At 32.4% G+C, this 26,308-nt stretch overlaps 1 protein-coding gene across 1 annotated transcript in view; it reads left to right on the forward strand.

Moving 5' to 3' along the window:
* Positions 1-4,978: 4,978 nt before the first annotated feature.
* LOC115875891 (leucine-rich repeat-containing G-protein coupled receptor 5A-like) overlaps positions 4,979-26,308 on the forward strand; it is a 327,679-nt gene continuing 306,349 nt past the window's right edge. The window contains exons 1-2 of the mRNA XM_030891455.1: positions 4,979-5,182; positions 23,774-23,978. Coding sequence (XP_030747315.1) covers positions 5,056-5,182; positions 23,774-23,978 — 332 coding nt within the window. The 5' untranslated portion in view covers positions 4,979-5,055. The remainder of the gene's footprint in view (positions 5,183-23,773; positions 23,979-26,308) is intronic.

Genomic DNA, 26,308 nt, shown 5'->3' on the forward strand with positions numbered 1-26,308 from the left:
ATTCCGTAGACATTGACTACTGCGTATTTTTGGTGTAAAAATAAGTTCATTGGACACAATTTACTGAATTTACCTCTGTACAAAAGTGCTTCATTTGTCCGTTAGAGGGCATCAAACTTTAAAAAAGAGACATTTTTTAAGATATTTTAAGAACAGTTATTCCGATTTGAATGGGATTTTGCGTATCTCTATTTTGCTAAGCGCTGTAACATTTGACTGTCACAAAAATAAAGTACAGGAAGGGTGAAAACTACCTCCACCCAAACACACATTTTACTATAAATATTTTCCAGCTCAACCGACGACTGATTTTTTTTTGTAAAATGTTCCTTCTAGTATTTACTACACTTTTTATTTGCCCTTGCGCATATATAGCTGACTTCCAAAAAATGTTTTTGTCACATTAAGCCTATGGAGGCGCATAAAATCTATTATGCTGTTATAATCTAGTTGGCGAAAATAATATGGAAGCTTAAAAAATTAATAAATTTTAAATTAATCAACGTTCGGATTTGTTTTTGATTCAGGCCCTCTAACGGAAAAACGAAGCACTTTTGTATAAAGGTAAATTATGGGGCAATTGACTTAGTCTGATTCAAAAAATACGCATTTTGTTTTATGGCCGCGAAATATTGCAACTCCCTGTATATTTTGTAGGACTGCTTTGTTGTAGGTCTGCTTTGGAAAAATAAAGGGTAATAGCCTGATAATATAGGAAATCTGCCGGCTTTTTTGCCGATCTCCCCGAGGGGATCGATTTGGTATCGAATCAAAATAATTCACCTAAATTTTTAGCTCTTTAACTCAAACGGTTTCTGAGATTTTCAAAAAACCTGTTTTTTCAATTTTATTTTTATTTTTATAGTAAATTAAAAATTAAGTAATGATGATTTTTTTCTAATTCTTAGTAGAAGTCTAAGACATGAAAAAATAATATGATCATGATTCAATTCTCACGATTCTTTTTTACGGCTCATCGTTCAAATCTTATGGATCCGTGCTCGCCACGATTCAATTGATCGCACCGTATTGTAAGCAATGAATCAATTCTCACAATTCTTTGAACGCACGATCGCATTGTGATCCGATTCAATTCTCACGATTCTTTTTTACGGCTGTTAAAATGTTATTGATCCGTGCTGGCCACGATTCAATTGAACGAACTGGATTGCAAGCAATGAATCGAATGTCACGATTCATTTTTATTACGTTTATCGTTCAATCTTTGCCCACCTCTAGGGCACAATTTATCTCACTATAAAATTGCTTTGTTTCTCCGCTAGAGGGCATCAAACTTTAAAAAAATAAACACATTTTTTCAGATATTTTAAGAATCGTTATTCCGATTTCAATAAGATTTTGGATGTCTATGTTTTGCTAAGTTAAAAAGCACGGAAAGGGTGAAAACTACCCCCACCCCTACATAAGTTTTAGTATAAATATTTTCCAACTCCACCGACGACAGATTTTCTTTTAGTAAAATGGTCCCTCTAGTATTTACTACATTTTTTGTATCTAACAATGTAAAAAAACGCCACATCGCATAGTTTTTGACAAAAAATATTTGGAAGACATGAAAAAATAATATGATCATGATTTTTAAACGAAAAGCCGATTTTTAGGCGAGGAAAGAAAATTAAGATCTTAATTTTTTTAACCTTTGTGAAATATGTCACTCACTAAAAATCGTCAGAAAATGTCTTTTATACTACTCCGAATTTTTTAGCATTTTTTGAAGTGGTGGAGCAATATGAAAAAAATTAAAAACTCATTTTTTTTCTAAAATCTTCTCGGACTCATTTTTTTATAATAATGTTTATTTCTGGCAAGGATGTATTTTTAATAAAAAAATATTTTCTACTCACTTTTTTAAACTAAACACAAATATAAGTTAGTTAAAACCGAGGTTAAAACAGAAGATTTAAAAAAAATGAGTTTTTAATTTTTTCATATTGTTCCACCACTTCAAAAAATTCTAAAAAATTCCTGAGTGTAAAGAAGTATAAAAGACATTTTCTGACGATTTTTAGTGAGTGACATATTTCACAAAGGTTAAAAAAATAAAGATTTAAATTTTCTTTCCTCCACTAAAAATCGGCTTTTCGTTTAAAAATTATGATCATATTATTTTTTCATGTCTTCCAAATGTTTTTTTTCAAAAACTATGCGATGTGGCGTTTTTTTACATTGTTAGATACAAAAAATGTAGTAAATACTAGAGGGACCATTTTACTAAAAGAAAATCTGTCGTCGGTGGAGTTGGAAAATATTTATACTAAAACTTATGTAGGGGTGGGGGTAGTTTTCACCCTTCCCGTACTTTTTACACTTAGCAAAACATAGACATCCAAAATCTTATTGAAATCGGAATAACGGTTCTTAAAATATCTGAAAAAATGTGTTTATTTTTTTAAAGTTTGATGCCCTCTAGCGGAGAAACGAAACAATTTTATATAGAGGTAAATTGTGCTTTAGAGGTGGAAAGATTGAACGATAAACGTAATAAAAATGAATCGTGACATTCGATTCATTGCTTGCAATCCAGTTCGTTCAATTGAATCGTGGCCAGCACGGATCCATAACATTTTAACAGCCGTAAAAAAGAATCGTGAGAAATGAATCGGATCACAATGCGATCGTGCGTTCAAAGAGTTGTGAGAATTGATTCATTGCTTACAATACGGTGCGATCAATTGAATCGTGGCGAGCACGGATCCATAAGATTTGAGCGATGAGCCGTAAAAAAGAATCGTGAGAATTGAATCAAATCACAATGAATCGTTGCCAGCACCGATCCATAAGATTTGAACGATGAGCCGTAAAAAAGAATAGAATTGAATCGGATCACAATGCGATCGTGCGTTCAAAGAGTTGTGAAAATTGATCCATTGCTTACAATACGGTGCGTTCAATTGAATCGTGGCGAGCACGGATCCATAAGATTTGAACCATGAGCCGTAAAAAAGAATCGTGAGAATTGAATCAAATCACAATGAATCGTTGCCAGCACCGATCCATAAGATTTGAACGATGAGCCGTAAAAAAGAATAGAATTGAATCGGATCACAATGCGATCGTGCGTTCAAAGAGTTGTGAAAATTGATCCATTGCTTACAATACGGTGCGTTCAATTGAATCGTGGCGAGCACGGATCCATAAGATTTGAACCATGAGCCGTAAAAAAGAATCGTGAGAATTGACTCAAATCACAATGAATCGTTGCCAGCACGGATCCATAAGATTTGAACGATGAGCCGTAAAAAAGAATCTTGAAAATTGAATCAAATCACAATGAATCGTTGCCAGCACCGATCCATAAAATTTGAACGATGAGCCGTAAAAAAGAATAGTGAGAATTGAATCGGATCACAATGCGATCGTGCATTCAAAGAGTTGTGAAAATTGATTCATTGCTTACAATACGGTGCGTTCAATTGAATCGTGGCGAGCACGGATCCATAAGATTTGAACGATAAGCCGTAAAAAAGAATCGTGAGAATTGAATCAAATCACAATGAATCGTTGCCAGCACCGATCCATAAGATTTGAACGATGAGCCGTAAAAAAGAATAGTGAGAATTGAATCGGATGACAATGCGATCGTGCGTTCAAAGAGTTGTGAAAATTGATTCATTGCTTACAATACGGTGCGTTCAATTGAATCGTGGCGAGCACGGATCCATAAGATTTGAACGATGAGCCGTAAAAAAGAATCGTGAGAATTGAATCAAATCACAATGAATCGTTGCCAGCACGGATCCATAAGATTTGAACGATGAGCCGTAAAAATGAATCGTGGGAATTGAATCGGATCACAATGCGATCGTTGGTTTCTACGGCGAGGCACCGACGGTGATATAGGCATAAACGCAGCCACACATTTACACTTGTGCACATTTACACTTGAACAAAAGCCCCAAACAAACATCATGGGCATAAAATGAAAGTTATTTACAAGATAAAAACTTATTTATACTTTGCTTAGTACGGGAGCATTTGTAAGGTATTTAATTTTCACGTTAATATTTTAGTTAAAATAATATTAGGTACCGACTATTAAATGTCGGACTAAAAGACGAAATCGTGTTTTTATGAAATTCCAAATAAATATTGTTGGTCTCTGCTTAATGTGATAAAAAAACGGCGTCAGCGATGGTTCTAAAATTCGCTGTCATTTTATATGTAAAATTATATGGGGAATATCATCGATGTTCATTTCCAAACCAACTGGACGCCATTTTTTTTCGATCATGGGATATTATATACTATTTATTATGATTATTAAATCGGAATTGGCTCTAAAAATATTAAATTGATATTGAGAAGTCTTTATATATGAATTGGATCGATAATGTAATATTATTGGTAAAATAATCAATCCAATTACGCCAGTGTCAAAAAGTGTTGAAAAACAAATGAAAGAACTGAATATTTCTTTTTCAAGTCCCTTAAGTAATTGACCTATACCAAATTATCGCCGGTAGTGCCAGTTACGATCTTGTTTTTATGAAACGTAAATTGCGCATGTGGTTCATTCAAATGAACGAATCGTAAGAGTCGATTCACTATGAGAAATTGTGATTCGATTCACTAAAAAGAATCGTGATGCCCATCACTATTGTGCCCAATGAACTTATTTTGATTCCAAAAACACGTAGTAGTTTTATGTCTACGAAATATTGGGACACCCTGTAAGACTTTATTTAAAAAAAGTGTTATTTCATAATTCACATTATTTGGCTACAAGTTTCAATCAAACGTGAAATTCTTACTTGTAATACCTGTATTTTCTAGTTGCAATAAGGGCAGTTAATTATAGATTCTTTATCGATTCAAAATAAATATTCCGAAAAGAAATGAACTGCACGATGACCGATGGCTAAGAAGAAAGAAATAAGTGACCGCCGCGAATTGACTCGCCTCCTCAGCGCGTAAAAAGCGAAAAGAGCTCTTTGGCTCAGTCGTTCGACGGCAGCGACGCTGAAGAGACGCGTCGGGACGCCTGCCGTGTAACCGTCGTCGCGTGTCGCGCTCTGAAAAACGACGCCGCGAAATATGCGGCGTCGTGCGGCAATTTACCGGTTTCGAGCTTTTCATCGCTCGCATCATCAGTGTTTTGGACTCGAAAACGTAGAGATAAGGTGTGGGAAATACCGGAGATTTAAATTGGATTTCAAAAAATGTATGTAGATGCATCTTGTTAGAAAAAAATAAGTTTATATGCTTAAAAAAACTTCGAAGTGGAATAAAAGTTTTTTTTAAGCTTCATTCACAACCTCCCAATACGTGAAATAAATTAGTGGTTTCAATTACACTTTATACTTTTTAGTTTACGATCATTCACAATGTTTAAAAAATACAGTTAAAATTAATAGAATATCTTGCGGTAGAACAAATTGCGGTAGTCAGTTGCATCCATAGAGAAAGCCTAATATTTAGCTTATAAAATAATCAACTTTTGCTTTTTTCCCAACCACAATTTCTCTTGAGAGAAGATAATCAAAGGCCAAAATGACATTTCCCGCAAATTTTGAAGTATAATTAGTGGAAAAGTTAAAAGTTTGATAACTTTTTCAACTAATTGAATATTATGTGAACCATTAATGTTGACGTTCTGAATGCTTACATTGAAATTAAAGGAACAAACTTCTACGCTAATTGAAACCACTAATTTATTCCACTAATTGCGAGAGTCTGAATAAATTTTTATTCTTCCACTTTTTCTGACCGTTGTTTGTTTATTACACAGCGCCTTATTTAGATATTTGGACACATATTAATTTTTCTTTTAATTCTACACATATTTTTTCTTGATTAAAGGAAAAAAATAGGTGAAACCTACTATAAGGAGCATATGAAATCGCTCCAAAAGTAAGCTGTAAGCTGTTGTTTTTCTCTAGTTTGTTATAATAATTTGAATAGTTTATTTTTTCAAGTAGTATAGGGCCTTAATTTATTAGAATTATCTACTTTCTGAGACAACAATCATTTTGTTAACAAAACAATTCTTAATTACTAAAAAACTACAATTATATTTACACCATATTTTTATATTCACCGGCAAGAAAAACGGGCACCTTAGAATTTTGATGTATTTTAAAGGTTAATATATTTTGTTCCAGTGGGCCGATTTTCATGATTTTTAAGCAATTTATAGCAAAATTATTTTACTTTTTCGTGTCTCTATTTTACGGCTATGTAAATTAAAAGTGATAGTTTTCATCTGTCTATTATACGGAGGAAAACAAAATGTTGATTTTTGGTGAAAGTTTGACACACCCTGTATAAAATGTTAACAAAGCAAGGGTTTTAAAAATCATTTTATCATCTAGGTACGATGATAAAATTGAGAATAAAGCTATTGAGATTCATCGAAAAAATATTGTTGTCTTCTTCAAAAAGAATATATCCAAAAAAAAAGCTATTAAGATGAATCAAAAAGCAAACTATCCAGAAAATATACATCTAGATGATAACGTTATTTTTAAATTCCTTGCTTCGTTAGCGTACTCCACAGGGTGTTCCAAACTTTCACAAAAATATCAACATTTTTTTTCCTTGTATAATTAACAGATGGCAACTTTCATTTTTAATTTAGAAAGATAATATGCTAAAAAGTCACATAAATTAGCTATAAACTGCTTAAAAAATCATCTAAATCGGTCCACTAGAACACAATATACTGGCTCGCCCCTATAACTTTTTATTTTTTCAGATAAAACAACGAAATTTGGTATGTTAGTATATGACATAAATTAGGATTGATTGACGTATTCAATTGTTTTCGGTCACTTCCGGTTTCACCGGAAATGACTACAACTTTTGATTTTTACAAGGCACCCTCGGTATTTTTTTAACCTAACCTAACCTAACCTAACCTAACCTAACCTAACCTAATAGGACTGCCCATTCAGCCGAAAGTGTCTGCCAGGTGCATGCGAAAACCCTTTGCTTTGTGACGTCAGTGTAGTCCTTGTCCTTAGTGTGTGTATTTAAAAACATTCATTATTTAGTTTATTTATTTAAACACCTCATATGTATGCAGTATAGAAAATTAACTGCATAAATCGTATTAAATATTCGCATAATGCAATTTTTAGAACACCAGTACCCAGCATCACCTTTTGCAGGCATTCTTTTTAGAGTACTTCCATATTTTGCTGTAAAATAATTAATAAACAATATCGTAGGCACTTAGTAACCAATTAGTCACAATCCACAAAACAAAATAAACGTATTTATAAATTCTATAGCTCTAAAAACTTCAAAAACATCTGTTTTACATTTAAAATGAACGTATTTATAAATTCTATAGCTCTAAAAACTTCAAAAACACCTGTTTTACATTTAAAATCGTCAAAATAACTAACTCAAAATTTCTCAGCTGTTATTTTTATGAGTTTACCATAGGCAACCAATAAAACACACTATCATGACAAGGACTACAATGACGTCACAATTGTCAGCTAAAGCGCGGGAAGAGGCGAACGTACGTCTTATGAGGATGAGCAATCCTATTAGTTTATCGTTCTTGATTAAAAACATTACACGATCAAATCTATTTTTCCAAGGCTCCATGATTAAAAATTAGTGTTTTTAACACAGCCATGGCACTCTAGATTAAAATTTAAAATACTATACTTGTTTTTGAGCGAATATGTCAAAAGTTGACATATAATATGTCATTCATTCTATTCAGAATATCATTTTCTATGGAATAAAGTGGAAAAATACCGAAGGTGCCATGTAAAAATCAAAAGTTGTAGTCATTTCCGGTGACACCGGAAGTGACCGAAAACAATTGAATACGTCAATCAATCCTAATTTATGTCATATACTAACATACCAAATTTCGTTGTTTTATCTGAAAAAATAAAAAGTTATAGGGTGAGCCACTTTTGAGACGCACCCGGTATAAAACTTTCAAATACATGAAAATTTTAATGTGTGCCTATTTCTCATGCCGGTGAGTATAGTTTTTAGTTTCGCATTAGAAGCTTTATCGTTTAATGTAGTTTCTCTATTTCCGAAGAATACTTTACTGCCTAAATAATCTTAAAGGCATCATTATTAACCCAACGACAACCAGAACGAGAATTAAGTTGGTCTAGCATAGATAAAAAACGGCTCTCGTTTCAGAACACTTAGTCTTTTTGGCAACATCTAATGATTTTACGAGGCGACCAATTAAATAAATGGCCCAATAAATTGTTGCTAATGTTCGCAACAAGATAGTCGACGATTAAAGCAATATAAATAGGCAACCGTAATAACGTCAAGATATAATATACGGCAGTAGTTAAAATTACACACACCCTCATTCATATTTTGTGTCTGACGCATTGTTCTAGTGTTCTAATTCGGGAAAAAATTCCCATTTATACAAAGAGACACTTTTATTATCATTGTGTTTTTGTGATAATAATTTAATTAGTGTAGACATTAAAAGTAATATACGTTCGCCATTAAATGATGTCTCATACGAAAAGTCACTGTTTTTGACAGTTTTACAAAAAAATTGTCAAACGCCAGGAAAATATAAATTTTTACGACATGTTGAATTGTCAATATAAAAAAATCATTTTAAAGCCTAGGCATTAAAGTAAAGCACTTTTACATTTAAGCATAAAAGTACGAAAATATATTATTTAGCTGACGAAAAGTGTCAAATTCCACGAGCGTAACCATAGTTTCTTGATATATAATTACTTACAAGGTATTACTTTTTAATCTTTTTATATTATTTGGAACGTTTAATTTTTGAAAAAAAAAATATTTGTGAAGTTTGAATTAAAAGTTTAATAATTGGTATCTAAAATATGTATCTGTACAACAACTGTACAGGGCGAGTCTTAAGTAACTGCAAATATTTTTAAGAGTGGATATTTCGATCTCAAGAACCCGCGTACGAGTTTTTTTCGTGAAAAAAAGATTGAAAATTTGGATTTCTTTTAGTTAAAAAATATATTTTTTCGATATGGTAATAAAAAATATATAAAACAATAAAAAATATTATTTTTTCAAATTTTCAAAGTAAAATAACTCGGTTATCTTGAACTTATTTAAAAAACGATAGAGAGAAAAGAAACATATTCTTTTCTCGAAATCTACCAACCCTGAAAATATTTGTACTTTTTGTAAGACCCCTGTATAAGAATTTATAAAACATATTATATTAATTTAGCAAATATTCAATTTAACAAAATATAATCAGAAAAATTATCAAAACATACCATAGTGCATCGATTGATTGACATTACATTAAAATTTATTGACAATAATGGATCAATCAATAATAAGAATGATTTAGTATCTTTTTCAGTAAATTGCTATTAAAATAATATAACCTGGCATCTCTAAATAAAACATTCTTGGCAAAAGCACAGTGTATCTCTCTAATTTTGCGAGCTATAGTATAAAATCTTTGAAATTGAATTTTAGATATCGAGATCTTCAATAAAAGATGATCCATCGATAACACTTGACAATTCTGCTTGCGACAGTAACTTAAAAGGTCGTAAAGTATAATAGATGGCGTTTTAATAGTTTTCTCAAGTAGGCATTTAGAAAACCAATTCAAAATGAAGTCTAGGAAAGCAGAATTTAAGCATTTTCCAATATTTCCAGGCTTACAAATAATATAAACGTATAAATAAAGCTCTCAAACATTTACGGCAATAATACAGTCATCTACAAATATTTTATTATTAAACTCCTCTAGGTATATTTATTTTTCTGAGAATAGTAATATATATGTTACGGTTAAGGTCCGATGTCCGGTTAATGTCGACATTACCCGGTTAATCTCGAGAATAACAAACAACAAAACAACTAAAAACATAACCTAACCCAAACATTAACATGTTAATGTCGACATTAACCGGACATCGGAGTTTAACCGTAACATATACACAATAATAATATACACAGTCTATTTGGTCTATCCCACGGCAAAGTTATTGACAGTGATAAATGTGTCTCATTTTAATTTCAAAGAAGTTTATTTCATTTTACCAAGAATTAAGTTGGTACAATATATTTTAAATTTGAGTGACAAGTGATTTCTTCAAAATATTGTAAAAAAAACTGTATAAAACTGAAAAGATATAATCGAGTAATTTTTTTTAATTGGGGTCTGTGTTAATACAAAACAAATAAGACCTGTATTTTAAACAAAACACCACATACCAAAAAACGAATATTAAAAAGAATTATTTCTTACTTTCAAACTTCAAGACACTTCCTGCAATTATTATTATATTTATCAATATAACTTATGTACAAATATATATTTTTTAATATTGAACAGGAATAAATAAAACCCTGAATACTGAATTTTATACCTTAAAAGTTGATTAATTAACTTTAATCTTAATTTTTTTAAACCATTACCCTTTGACATTATCCCTCTGCAGTAGTAAAATCCATTATTTACCTATCGTCGTCGTTATTTTACAGCTACACCAGTTTTTAGGTACCATATACGAGATGGTATACAAACGTTATTGGTTTGGTTTGGTGTACTATAAACCGTACACTGGCTTTACAGTTAATTTTCTCTCGATTTTTCCTCCGCTTAACTTCAAAAAACACAAAACACAACTAATAACACGAACTAAAAGGCAAAATCAATTCGCAAATAGGTATTTGAAATTATTTGACACGAATTATAACCTATAATAATTCGGCAAGAGTTTGGCAAGCCTCAAAAATCTTAAGTCGAGTTCATACGCATCTGCCTGCGTGCATCGTTCATAGTTCCGTCACTCCAATAATACTGAAATATGGTCTGTCATTTTTGAAATAAACCAATAAAACTGCTTCAAAAAACAAAAAGAGACGACGCTATGACGGATTTATATACCATATAAATTCATCCATAGTTAACTTAAAAATATTAGAAACTTTTTTTTAATGAAATAAATGGATCGATGTGGATGTCATATGCTTTTTTAGTCATGATCTGTCATGATCTGTCTTTGAAATATTTTATAATTTGACTTTGACAAGAGAAAATTATTTCTGTTCTTGTTTACGGTTGTTCTTAGCAACCGCCTAGATCCTGCGTCTAGATCCTGCGCCTAGATCCTGCGCTTAGATCCTGCGCCTAGATCCTGCGCTTAGATCCTGCGCCTAGATCCTGCGCCTAGATCCTGCGCCTAGATCAACCGCCTAGATAACAGCGCCAGATCCTGTACTGTACAGGGTGGGTCAAATTCGGCGCTTTTAAATGGAAACACCCTTTTCTATAGGAGATAGACAAAAACTAATATCGGTGTCTGGAGCTCAATTTTTGTCAAAATCATAATGGTGAAAACCGCATATCGATATCTTTTACCGTTTCGGAATTACGGAGTGTTTTTCAAAAATATGCATTTTTAACAAATCGCTGTAACTTTTTTGCTATGGAAAATTTTGTATTTTTATGAAAACATTTTCAAAGCATCTTTTTACGTAGAATTTAATGGTTTAGGTATAATTTTTTTAAAATTAATAATTTAAGAATTATCAACAGAAAATTTGATTTTTTATAGGGGACACCCTGTATATTTTCAATTTATTGAAAAGAATTTAAAATTACCTTTCCAAAAATGTAACACACTTGATATTTTGTTCGATTCCTGTTCGAGATATAGAGTATATAAAAATTCACTCGCTTTATATAGTAGGCTTTTAACGGTACCGGCTGTAATGCAGAAAAATTCTAGCTGTTAGCATCAATTAAAACGAAAATAATATTTGCTATGAGAGATGCAGAATTTTATAACAATTTAAAATATATTTAACCAACATCAACACATTTAAACTACTTATATCTAATAACAATAAAAATAAATAGCAAACCAAGACATGAGATTTTGCTACAGGTGTTCGACATATCAACCGTATTCTGTTATGGACAGACGGTGCAGTTTTTGAACATTTCTCGCGGAATTCATTAACTCAGTAGGGGTGAAAGATACTCTCTCATAACTGCTAAGTATTTCTAATTCTTGTCTAGATTATACGGAAGAATAAGGAACCTTTATTCTTCCGCAAATATATCCATAGGATTAGATCCTTGGGCACTAAGTCAGGCGGCCTCGACGGCCAACAGTTGGAATCTTGGTTAGCTATTCAATTATTTTTGAAATTTGCTGATGACTTCAGCGTTCAGAGGCGGCGCGTCGTTTTGCTGGAAAATATGTTTTCGAGTTCCATTAAGGGCATATCATCAATAAGGGGTCCAAAGCCTACTAGTTAAAAGTGGCGAACTTTTCAAAATTCTGTATTTCGAACGGGATTATAACAAAATATCAAGTGTGCTATATTTTTGGAAAGGTAATTTTAAATTCTTTTCAGTTAATTAAAAATATAGAGGGTGTCCCGAATAAAAAATAAATTTTTCTGTTGATAACTCTTAAATTATTAATTTTAAAAAAATTATACCTAAATCATTAAATTCTACGTAAAAAGGTGCTTTAGAAATGTTTTCATGGAAATACAAAATTTTCCATAGCAAAAAAGTTACAGCGATTTGTTAAAAATGCACATTTTTGAAAAACACCCCGTAACTCCGAAACGGTAACAGATATTCGGTTTTCACCATCATATTTTTGATACAAATTAAGTTCCAGACACCGATATTAGTTTTCGTCTATCTCCTATAGAAAAGGGTGTTTCCATTTAAAAGCGTCGAATTTGACCCACCCTGTACAACGCATGCACCCCAAAACAATTATATAAGTTTTCGCGGCAAGCCGAGCATTCCAATCTGTACCAAAGACTTTTATACTATCGTTTTCTTTATCTCTAATCTGTCGAAATCTTACCTGAATAAAAAAAAACAGAGTTATACACGTTCTTTAGTTTTTTACCAGACGTATCCAGATTGCTATTCCTTTTTTTCAAGTGTTCATCTAAATGGTTTTCGTGAAGAAACAAAAAGTTTTTTTGAAAGATTTTCTTTCGTAAGGAGTGCAAAGTAAAATAAAACCAAACGTAATTTACTCAAAACCTTCCACAGGGTCTGCAAATTGCCTCAGTTGCGAATATAAAGACTACAGCAAATTAATTCAATAAATTATATGTTTATAACCTTTCCAGGGACGGATTTACGTGGCTGAGAGTAATGGCGAATTTAATTTTTAATTTAAATACCGAAATGAAGGTTCCCAGGCAATTTTTCTAACAAAATCTTCTTCAAAAAAGTGCTGTGTCAAGCATAATATATTATGTTGAACAGAAATTGGACCGATTATATTTAACTAATTTGTATTAACAAAATTAATATACCGAAGGTGTATAGTCGATGGAAACTTAGAAAATCCCATGCAAATTTTGAACTGTCCAAATAATGGCTGTATACAAGGTGTCCCAATATTCCATGGACATAGAATTACTACGTATTTTTGAAATCAAAATAAATTCATTGGACATAATTTACCTCTATACAAAAGTGCTTCGTTTTTCCGCTAGACGGCATCAAACTTTATAAAAAAAAATTATAAAAAAAGATATTTTAAGAACTGTTATTCCGATTTGAAAGATTTTGACTGTCTATGTTTTTCCAAGTGCTCTAACATTCCACTTTTACAGAAATCAAAAAATAGTACGGGGAGGGTGAAAACTAAGCCCACTCCTACATAAATTTTAGTATAAATATTTTCCAACTCAAACCAACGACCGATTTTTTAGCCGACCATACCAACAGGTATGTTAGGCTATTAAGATCGGGATCATAAATGACCTAAATACAAAATATTTTCATGGTGTCTGTCTGTCTGTCTGTCCGTCTGTCTGTAACACGATAACTCAAAAACCGCTAAACCGATTTTAACCAAATTTAGCACAAAAATACTGTGGCACCCGAGAATCTGGCCATTAGTTTTTGGTAGGGGTGGGGGGTTGGTAAGGGGGTATGGGAGAGGGTTAAATTTTTAAAAAAATCGTAACTCCAAAATTACAGTAGCTAGCGAAACGCGGTTTTCAATTTAAGATTAGGAATAATATTTGCAACAAAATTTGTAATAACATCAAAATCAGTCAAAGTCGCAGTTTTTGAAATAAAAAAAGTTCGAAAAATTCCTTTACTACGAAACTAAAAGAACTGCCTACCAACTTTTTATTAACATATTTTAGTATGGGCCGAGGTATAGGCGCTATACGTGCCCCCCGGCGCCATTTTTTTTTGTAAAATGGTTCTTATAATATTTGCCACATTTTTTGTCTATTGTAAAAAAACGCCAAGCTGACTTAAAAAATGTTGACCAAAAAATGTTATGTGTCACATCAAGCTATGGAGGCGAGTTTTGGGTTCTGAATTAACAGAGTTGTTTTTAAAAAACGATTTTATTGTTACAAACGTTCTCGACAGAGTACAGAGAGTGAAAAGTCTGCTTCGAACCGTGCAGTTCGCTTTTATATGTGACATAATGTAAAATAGGCATTCAGTATTTAATTACAATGAAATAACACTTATTTATCATATAACTCCTCCCCTGTTAAGACAAGAAAATAACGGAGTTATTTTCGGGGGTCCTCTTCTGTGGGACTGGAACATGCTGTTCTTCTTTCTTCTTTAAACATGGAAAGTACTTCTTGAGTTGTGGGTATTTTCTGAACACTAGGTATATTGCAATTATTAGACAAATGAAAATAATCGCAATATCGAAGATGACTGGTTGATAGGTTCTTTCTTCGTCTTCTTTGATCGGTGATAGTTCGTTGAATTTTTCTTTTATCTCGTATATATCGTCGAAGTTGATTTTCGATAGCTTCGGAGCAATATATTCGAATTTGGATTCTGGTTTTTCAAGATTTTCTAGTTGTACCTCAGGCAGGATTAAAGGTTTTCCTTTTCTTAGTTGAACATCGTTTCTATATGTTCTTGAATCGATGGTCACTTGGCATTCGGATGGAATGTTTATTAAGTTGGTTTCTTAACATTGATGTATTGATTTGGGTGATTAAATTGATTTTGATTATTAAATTGTTGTCTATTATTATTTTGATAGTTAGAATTGTTGTGTGGAAAATTTGTTGCGTTAGAAAAATTATTTTGATTTTGGAAATTTTGTTGTGCTGACTTTTGATGGAAATTTTGTGTTTTGTACACCTTGTTTTGTTCGTTAGAACTGCCATAGAGCATTTCAAAATTTTCAAATTCATTTACGCACGCCATTGCATCTTCTAAGGATGTCGGTTTTTTTATGTAAAGATTGTTTCTTAAAGCTCCGCTGCAACCCGCAATAAATGTATTTAACGCGGTCTTATCATAGTGGTTTATCTGACACGTTTTCTCTAGAGGCGCTAGGCACGTATCGTTACTGATTCTTTGAATTACGTTACTTTTTAAGAGTTGTAATCTGCTGCCAAAACTTAAGAGATGTTCGTTTTTAAACGGTCGCGTTCTCGTCAATTCTTGGATTGGCAATCTAAATCACGTCTATCTGAGAAACATTGTATTAAAGCGGCTTTTAATTTCGACCAATTATCTAATTCTAATCTGTTTCCCACCATTATCTCGGCTTTTCCTACTAATTTAGACTGTACACACTCAAAAACATGCTGTTTAAAATCCTCGTCTGGTACGGTCGCATATTTTAGTAAAAGTGATTCGCATTTAAATATAAAAGTATTTAATGTATTACTGTTTCCGTCAAAGGGCTTAATATTTTGTACTTTTGACTTAAAAATATTCCAATTTACAGTTCGCATATTTTCATTTTCTGAAGCACTTGTTCTCGCATTCATTTTATTTATTTCTGTATTAAGTTTTACTGTTAAATTTGATAGTCTGTCCGCTAACTCGTCTACACTCATTAACGTGCTAGTTTTTCATTTACGATCTATGAGCGTAAATTTTATTTTATTTTTATATTTATTTTTTATTATTTTTACTTAATAAAAATGTAATACTAGGTAACTTTTTCTTTGTTACTTTACTTCTAAGAATTTTTTACTTTTTGGTTTTTGTTTTTCTTAATCTAATGTCTTCGATAGACTGCTCCTATAACTATCCCTACTGATTTCCTTAAACAGAGGTATACCAAAAGGGGCAAAAAGGAAGGCACTTACTTCTTTTTGAAGTCTTTCCTGTCCTTTTCCTGGACTCCGCTCTCTGCTGTCTTCGTCGGGGTGGTTTGCGACAACTTTCTTTGCTCGTTCAGGTTTAGACAGCTAATCCGGATCGATTGCACTATCCTGTCCGTCACTTCACAAAGTTTTTGTTCGAATTTCGCGTTAAAGGGTTGAAACCGCACTTCCCGATTTACCACTGCATGTGACACTCGAAAGGGAATACACGAAATCCTACCGACTGCGCCAGTTTTGGGTTCTGAATTAACAGAGTTGTTTTTAAAAAACGATTTTATTGTTACAAACGTTCTCGACAGAGTACAGAGAGTGAAAAGTCTGCTTCGAACCGTGCAGTTCACTTTTATATGTGACATAATGTAAAATAGGCATTCAGTATTTAATTACAATGAAATAACACTTATTTATACATATAACTGGCGCATAAAATCTATTATGTTCTAATAATCGAGTTAGCGAAAACATGAAATTTTCTGTTAGTATCAGAAATTATATTCGACAATAACTTCATAAAAAGCTTAAAAAAATAATAATTTTTAAATTAATTATCGTTCGAGTTTATTTTTGTCTGATGCCCTCTAACGGACAAACGATGCACTTTTGTATAAAGGTAAATTATGTTCAATTAACTTATTTTCATCCAAAAAATATGTAGTTCTTCTACTATGCACGAAATATTGAAACTCCCTGTATATTTTGTAGACCTACTTCGGAAAAATTAATTCTGGAATTTTTTTTTAACAAAAACTACTACTAAGCACCTATGCGACGTAGAGGTTTTTTTTTAAAGAGACATTAAATGTAGTAAATGCTAGGGGGACCATTTTACGAAAAGAAAATCTGTCTACGGTTGAGTTAGAAAATATTTATGCTAAAATTTATGTAGGGGTGGGGATAGTTAGGTTAGGTTAGGTTGTTGTTCACTCTTCCCGTACTTTATCTTAATTTTTGTGAAAGCCAAATGTTAAAGCACTTAGCAAAACAAAGACACTAAAAATCTCGTTCAAATCGGAATAATGGTTCTTAATTGTTAAAGTTTGATGCCCTCTAGCGGATAAACGAAGCACTTTCGTATAGAGGTTAGGTATCCAATGAACGTATTTTGATTCAAAAAATACGTAGTAGTCCACTATCCAAGAAATAGTCCAATATGTCCGCGGAATATTGGGACACCTTGTATATTATATTTTAAGAGTAAGTTAGGAAATTAGTAATGTAGTAAAATATTTTCTAGAAGTGTTTTTTTTTTTCGAAAAAAGGTTGAACATTAAACATAAATTTTTCACACATATAATTTAATAACTGTATCCTTTCTTTTGAATTATTTTCAGATAGATATTTAGATTTAAACCTGATTAAAATAAAGGGAAATACGACGTGGAGAATAATTAATATAGAAAGTAATTATACCCTTTTCCTGTTACAGAAAATTATAATTTCGATTTTGCAAAATAATATCTTTTATCAAGTTAAATTATCAAATACCTTCTTCGCAGAATTCCATTGGTCAATAAGAACCAGCGGATCAGCTCAGGGTTTTAATCGTATCTGAAAAGGATCTTTAAGATAACAAGATAACTTTCTCCATGTCGGATTTAAAACAGAACTTCGGTTTAACAATTGTTTTGTAGAATGAAACAATTGAATTTAATCACATTGCAAAAAAATATCAAGATAACATACAATCGGTTTGTCCTTATGTATTATTGAAGTGAATTTCTGAAAAAAATATATTTACACACATGACCAAAATTATTGCATATATCGTTTAAAAATATACAGAAAGGAAGTTAAAGAATCTTTTTTTATACATTGCTTTGATAACCTGTAATAAACATTTTTTGTTAAAATGGATATGGTAAACAATGTTTATCGTTCAGACCCAATATTATTACAAATTCTTGCACATTTCGATTTGTGGTCTCTGGGGTTTTAAAAGAAATTTGACCATTGTTTTGGCCTTAAAATGCCTAGAAACATTATTTCACAATTTAATAGAGTCAGAATAGTAACACTGTCTCAATAGGGCTACCGGCAAGTTGCACTAGCTGAATTTGTAGGAGTTAACCAAAGCGATGTTTCGGGAATATTATAAAAATTCAGGGAGACAAACGAGGTTACAGACCGGCCTGGAAGAGGTAGAAAGAGAGTTACTACTGCTGTGCAAGACCGTCAAATATCCTTAATTGCACGAGGCAAGCCCCTGCTAGCTAGTACTGCTATTAAAAATGAGTTAGCTCGCCTTGAAGGAGTAAATGTTTCAAGAAAGACCATCGCAAGAAGACTCCATGAGAGAGGATTACATTTAAGGAGGTTTCCACGTGTTCTGAAGCTTAATTTACAGCACAAAATTACGCGACTACAATGGGCTGAGGAGATGAGAGCAAATGGACTTAATTGAAATTTGGTCATGTTTAGTGATGAAACAAGAATGGGCCTAGTGTCAGACTCGCGACGAACTTCGGTCTGGAAAGCATCTGGAAGATGAGCACGCTTAAATGCAGCTCAACCCTGTGTCCCGTTTCAAGGGGGAAGCATTATGGTATAGGCAGGTATAATGCACGAAGCTCGAACTCCTCTTGTTTTTATTGATGGCACAATGACAGATGCCTCATGTCTTAGAGACGTTTTAGAGCCTATTATGTGAGCCAGTTTACATGGACGAAAATGCTCCTCCCCATCGCACTTTAGCGGTTCGCGAATTTTGTGAGGAAGAGGGTATAAGAAAACTGTGGTGGCCACCGATGTCTCCAAATATGAATGTGATCGAGCATGCTTGGCACATGCTAAAACGCCATATTGCCAAAAGGAATACCCCGTACCTTAAAGTCCCCCCGTACCTTAAATGAATTTATTTATTTATTTATTTCATAAACGCCAGAGGCATTCAACAAAAAATACAATTTGAATAGATAATAGATAATACAAAAATTATACAAAATACAGAAATAATAGATTCCATATACTAACAAAATAATAATGAGAAAAAAATAACAAAGGCCAAGCCTAGTCTACAATTCATTCTTGAAAACAATTACATTTCTAGCACGGTTTTTAAATATACTTAAGGAATTACTAAAATAATCCAAGTCGTACCCATTCACACTTCTGGAAATTCTATTTGCAGGGCAATTTTGTGCATAAAAAGTTGAATATGTTCTTAAGTGCAGCAACGATTGTGACCTCAGATGTCTTGGAGCAATGTGAAAGTCGAAATTTGCCAAACAATCTGGTGAATCGATACGATTCGATATTAGTTTGTAGAAAAAACATACAGCCAGATAATCCCATCTAAGCTCCAACTTTTGGAAGTTTAGATACTCTGAAGTCTCAATCATATTCAACAGAATGTTATTCTTACTAAGGAAGAAATTCATATATTTTAAAAACTTTTTCTCAATTTGGAAAAATCTACTTTTATGTGTTTCATAATGTGGCATCCAGATTATGGAAGAGTACTCTAGTGATGATCTTACTAGGCTGTTATATAATGTTATTACTGAGGACGGGTCTAAAAAATCTTTGGTATTTCTAAAAATAAACCCCAAATTCCTGTTTGCCTTCGATATTAAATTGTCATAATGGTTGTTAAAATTTAATTTGTAGTCAAGCGATATTCCAAGATCCTTAACAGTGTACACTCTGATTAAGTTGGTGTTATTAATAGTATACGTTACATCAAACTTACTTTCGCCCCTAATAAAAATAATAAAAGAGCACTTATTAATGTTTAGTTTGAGTTTATTGTCCACACACCAGTCATTGAGTAGATCAATATCACTCTGCAGTTCCATAGAGTCTGAAATAGTTTTTATGTCCCGGTAAATCTTTAAGTCGTCTGCAAATAATAAGTATCGCTAGTAAAATTATTTCCTATATCGTTTATAAAGATACTAAATAAAATTGGTGCAAGATGGGAACCTTGCGGTACTCAGAGAAAACTGCATAATGATTGGACAAACTCCCCTTTACTTTCACTTGCTGGGTTCTGCCTGTAATGTACGATTTAAAAAATCACATAAGGGACTACGAATACCATAGGCATGTAATTTTACTATTAGAATTTCGTGATCCACTAAATCAAAGGCTTTACAAAAATCAGTGTATATTGAATGGACTTCGGTTTTATCGTTCATAGATTGCAGAACAAAATTTACGTATGGAAACATGTTCGAAGCCGTAGATCTGCCTCCAAAGAAACCATGCTGATTAGTTACAATAATATTTTTAAAACAATTAGTTAATGTTGGAATTAACATTTTTTCAAGTAATTTTGGAATGGCAGACTGAATGCATATTGGACGATAGTTACTGATGGATGATTTGTTGCCGGATTTGAAAACTGGAGTGACAAAGGAATGTTTCCAGTCAATTGGAAATGCCCCAGTAGACACACAGCGATTAAAAATAAAACATAGAGGTTCACAAAGGCTTACTGCACATTCTCTTAAAAACAGATTGGGAAGACCATCAGGTCCAGGTCCTTTGTTGATTTTTAAACTTAACATAGTACTGAGCAGATCATCATATTTAATTTCAATATTAGATAGGTTAACATCGATTTCAGAGGTAAATGTATTTTGCATATTTGAATTTTGACTTGACTTATAGACATTTCCAAAGTAATCCGCAAACAGATTGCTAATTTCCAACTTATCATATGCAACTTTATCGTCCCAGGTCATTTTGTAAGGTAGCTCCTGACAATAGTTGTTTTTATTTTTAATGAAATTCCAGAATTGCGATGAGTCAGACTTAATACTCTGTTCAGCTCCTTTTACGAAATTGTTATAACAAGTCTTACTTTTAAATTTACAAATTTCGCGCAAAGATGAGAATTCATAGTAATAATGTTCATCTAATGTTTCCTTATATAGCTTATGCATGGTCTTTTTCTTTTTGATGGTATTAATTAAGTCTTTATTAAACCATGATGGAAAGGTACTTTTTTTTAAACAGTATTTAGGGATACACTTCTCAATTACATCATATACAATTTCGTAGAAAACCGACATAATTTCGTCAATATTTTTTAAATTATAAATCACTGTCCAATTTATATCTAATAACATATTATTCAATTGTCCATAATTCGCTTTTTTAAAATTATAGAAATATTGTTCTTTATCAGGACACACTCTTGATGTTGTTTCTATAGTTAGTCCTATTGCCGGGTGATAAAAATCTTCATTTACGAGGGGAGTACATTTATTAACTGTTGTTTGAATGTTAGTTAGACAGAGATCAAGTATGACACCAAAAGTGTTTCTAATATAATTTAATTGAAATAATCCTAAAATTGACAACTCATCACAAAAGGCAATTTCTTTTAAAGAAGTGGCATTTTTTGCACATTCGTCAAGAGGATCCCACTGTAAATTCGGTAGATTATAATCTCCGAAGATACAAGTTTTACAGTTAGTATATTTACTCATAATATGACTGACGTCTGACATATGATTTGTGTAACTTTCTAAAGGAGAGTTTGGTGGTATATAAGTACAACCAACTATGTATTGACAACGGTTATATGTAAAATGAATAAAAACTTGTTCAACATTATTGTTTGTGGAAGATGTTTCCACAGCATTAAAAGTGTTCTTACATGCTATTAGGACTCCCCCTCCGCGATTTTTAGAGCTTGTAGTGCTGCTCCTATCTTTCCTGAATACGGAATATGAAGAGTCCACCAATTCACCATCGTTAAAATTTTCGTTCAAACCACTTTCACTCACACAAATAATATCATAATCCGAAATTGCAACTGATAACAAAAAGTCCCTGCACTTGGTGCGAAGGCCGCGAACGTTTTGATAACAAACTGAAATTGATTCTTTATTGCCACCTCCGCCATTCAAAAATTTGTCTTCTCAACTATCCTAGGACTGCCATTCACATATTTGATTGTTTTGGTTGAACATCCTTCTTCTTGCAATTTTCTTAAATCCTCTCTCACCTTTCTCAAATGTTCCTGCTGCATCCTCGTCAAATCAGACTTGAAACTTGGACCAGAATAATTTTCTAATAATGGTTTGCTACGAACAAGTCTCAGTGCATCCATGGAAGAGTTCATTATAACTTTTACTGGTCTTATCTTTTCTTTATTGAATCTTCCTAAGCGAAAAGTTTTGATATCATCTGTATTAAGCTCTACGTGTTGAGATATAGCTGTAATAATTCTATCACGATCTTCTCGGTCTTTATCCTCTTTACTTGCTTTGTTAGACTCGGGTAATTTAAAGGCTATTACGTTGTGTTCTCTTCGCTGTCTCTCATGTAGTTCCTGGATTATTTCTTCGGTGAGTGGTGGGTTCTCAAGGTACTGCTTGTTCAATTCAGAAATTTTATCATTAAGTGATTTATTTTCTGCTCTAAGTTGGCTATTCTCATGTTTTATCAACTCTAAGCTATTCACTATAACCTCAAGTTTCCTCTCCATCTCGTTTTTAAAGGGCAAAAAGTATTTTTGAAAGAGCAATTCCATTCGATTTACTTCCGGATCCTTGATTTCCGTTCCATTTGCACTGACTTCCTGTTCATCTAGTATAATACTGACATCATTTTTAAGGCAAATAGAACAGACCCACTATGGTTCCGTTTTTTGTACTGCTTGCTAACTTTGAAAATTCTTCAGAAGATAAATCGGTACACTTCCTGTGGGTCCACTTTTGACAGTGACTGCATTTAATTGCTGGCGAATTCGTTCTGATAATTTCCTCACAAACATTACATCGATCAACTGGAGCCATAGATACCTTTTAAATCTCCCTGGTAATACCAAGCAAATATCTGCGTGCGGTTTAGACGAAGTTTTTGCTGTGAGAAAAAAAAGCGCACATGAAATTCCAACGTGCGGCACTCGAAAAAAAGACTTCGATATGTGGACGAGTAAAAACTTCCAGGCGATCAGAAAATAATAAAAACGTTAAAAAAAATGCTCGAGAGAACGACTGTACCGAACGACTGTTAAGACTAAACTGAAAATTGAAAATTGCTGCGCGCCAAACATGGGAAGCCATTCCTCAACATCTTCTGGACAACTTAATTGAGAGCATGCCACGTCGCGTCGTCTCACAGCTTGCATTGAGGATCGAGGAGGCAATACAGACTATTAGTTGTGAGAAATAATTAAAATTGTTTTCAATATGTTCTGTTTAAAATGAAATTTGTTTTTGTTGATTTTCAATCATTATGAAATAAAAATATAATAACAGCCTAGTTGCACTTAGATTTTTAATTTTATGTTAGTTAGTCGTGTAGTAAGCCAATATGTCCAAAAATATAAAAAGAATCATATTAGGTCAAAAGTCAATCATATTAAGTCAAAATAAAATAAAAATAACGTTATATGCAATAATTTTGGCCATGTGTGTATGTTAAGTGATAATAGTTTATTACATACTAATGATGGGCAAATGCAAGACCTTGACTTCCTTGGTCTTGGTCTGCAGGAAGACCAAGACCAACACTCCTGCAAGTTTTGAATTTTTAATACATCTTTACTAGAGACACTTTCTACTAGAAAATCTTTAAATAAATAGTATTTCTAGTAATTTAATGCAAATAAAACTTATAGAGAATTAGATATTTGCATATTTATCTGATGAAAATTATTATTTCTCAATATAGTATTATATTGAATAACCCTTTCTGGCAACCAGGCTTTAGTAAAAAAAAGTAATTGTTTGTTTTCCAGATATAAAGGCAGCGTTGCCACTGTTCGTGTTTTTTCTGCTTACCGGCGAATGCGGTGGTGCCATAGCAGGCGCTCAGGAATCTCTGTCTCCTTGTCCGGTGTTTGGAGAAGATAGATGTCGTTGCACTCCAGATTTGCACGAGTTTCAATGCAGAGGAGCCGGGTTCACTACCATTCCAGATTTGCCATACTCCATTACTAAACTGTAAGTAATTTGACAAGCTTTTAAGTATAAACTGTATGTATAAAAAAATTAGGATGTAAAATTTTAGACAAATTGGGTCAAGTGGTGTAAAAATGAGACACGCCCTATATAGGTAAAAAATGAGACATTTAAATTAAACTACTAAAAACTTATATTCAGTCAGTTTTCTTCTTCGAAACATTTAACAATTGTTAATAGATCATCTTCATAATTTGTTTAATTTTTGTGTGATGAATCATGGAAAAATAGAAATGACAAATCCGTGGTCTCGTTTTGAGGTTTAAATTTTTTTAAACTGACTGCCAGAAAGCGTTCGGCTCCTATCGTCGCGTGACGCTAACTCGTGTGTCGCGGCCTTGAATTTTTACTCCGATCGCGCGTAAAGAAGTTTCACTTCAAAAATGTAAATAAACCAAACAAATACCGGGTGCGTCTCAAAAGTGGCTCTTTTTTTATTATTATAAACTGTTTTATTTTTTCAGATAAAAAATAGATTTTTGGTATGTTAGTATGTGACATAAATTAGGATTGATTGACGTATTCGATGGTTTTTGGTAACTTCCTGTTTCACCGGAAATGACTACAACTTTTGATTTTTAAATAGCACCCTTGGTATTTTTTTTACTTTATTCGATAGAAAATGACATTCTGAATAGAATGACATATCGTATGTCAACTTTCGACATTCTTGCTTAATAAAAAATCGTATTTTAAATTTCAATCTAGAGTGCCATGGCCCCTGTGTTAAAAACATTAATTTTTAATCAAGGAGCTTTGGAAAATAGATTTGATCGTCTAATGTCTTGTCCTGGCCGATAAAAATGCCTAAATCGTATTTTTAATCATATCTCAATTTTTTCAAACGGAACGAAGGTGACTCATTAGCATATTTTGAAAAATCATTTTTTTACGAATAATTTGATACCACATACTTTTTATTTCGAGTCAAATTTTCCTTACGGACCAAGTTATAATTTTAAATAAACCATATGCAAAAATGTCAAAAGTTGACATATGATATTATGTCATTCTATTCTGTTATTTTTATCGAATAAAGTAAAAAAATACCGAGGGTGTCATTTAAAAATCAAATGTTGGAGTCATTTCCGGTGAAACAGGAAGTGACCGAAAACATATACTAACATACCAAATCTCGTTTTTTTAACTGAAGAAATAAAAAAGTTATAGGGGTGAGTCAGTTTTGAGACGCACCCGGTATACACATTTTTTTTAAATGATACAAATTTAGTCAGTGACGGAGATGTAACTTTAATATATTATGCAACCAAAGCTTTTCATATTGATAAATCAATACGCTCTATATATTATAAAGAAACTATAGTTAATGCGATAAAAATAATGTTTTAAAAAATGACATTGTTTTAAAATTACCACCATCAAAATCATTATTAACATTAGCACATATCACACAAGTCCTGTCACATACCTGGAAACTATCTGAACTACCCCGGTATAATTGAACAGTTTCCTCCAAAATCAGAGTATAGAGCATACAAACAAAATTACGTAAAAAAACGAAATAACTTTTTAAAAGGTAATTTATTTACCATTTAATTAACTTTTTTAACGCGCATTTTCTGAAATTCCAATTAAAAACCGGTCATAAATTTTGCAGAATCTAATACGAATTTATTTTGAGATTCCACCATAGAAGTATAAATTGAGACGAACTCATTTGAACCGAAATTTGGTAGAATTTTCGCCAATGCTTGGCACGTGCGGACTTAAATCAATTAATTTATTTTTATTTTTTATTTCCAATTGCAAGACTCGTTTCTTTTGAAGTATGTCTTCACAGAGTTTATTTTTATCAATAAATTGGTTAATACAGACTTTTTGATTAATTTTTGGTTGTGTGACATAAATTTATGAAACGGCTGATGTTGGGTAAATGTTAGTGGAATTATATTTAGCTTAAATCAAAATAAAAATTGAAATAGTTAGGGGAATATATAAAAACAGAAGGAAAAAATTAATCAGCAAGCCCTCAACAAAAGAACTTGAAGAAAAATGTGGGTCGATCTCGGCATACGGTTATTTATATCCCGTAGGACGACAAAAACAAATTTCTGCTGATCCCAAAAGTATTTTTCATTAGCCAGTATATCCGAATTTGAAAAAGGAATAATTTTATTTATGATAGTGCAAGTTATAGTGCTGTTTGAAAAGATGGACTTTTCTCCATATTATTTCAAACATATGAACCCATACAGCACATCAAATCACATTTACGATGTGTTTACATTATTAGATGTAGACACAGGGTGACACAATTCCCCCGATGTAAATACGCTACGTTTACACATTGT

The sequence above is a fragment of the Sitophilus oryzae genome, unplaced genomic scaffold (assembly GCF_002938485.1).
Source record: "Sitophilus oryzae breed Bouriz unplaced genomic scaffold, Soryzae_2.0 scaffold_1396_pilon_pilon, whole genome shotgun sequence".
Classification (NCBI taxonomy): Eukaryota; Metazoa; Arthropoda; class Insecta; order Coleoptera; family Curculionidae; genus Sitophilus; species Sitophilus oryzae.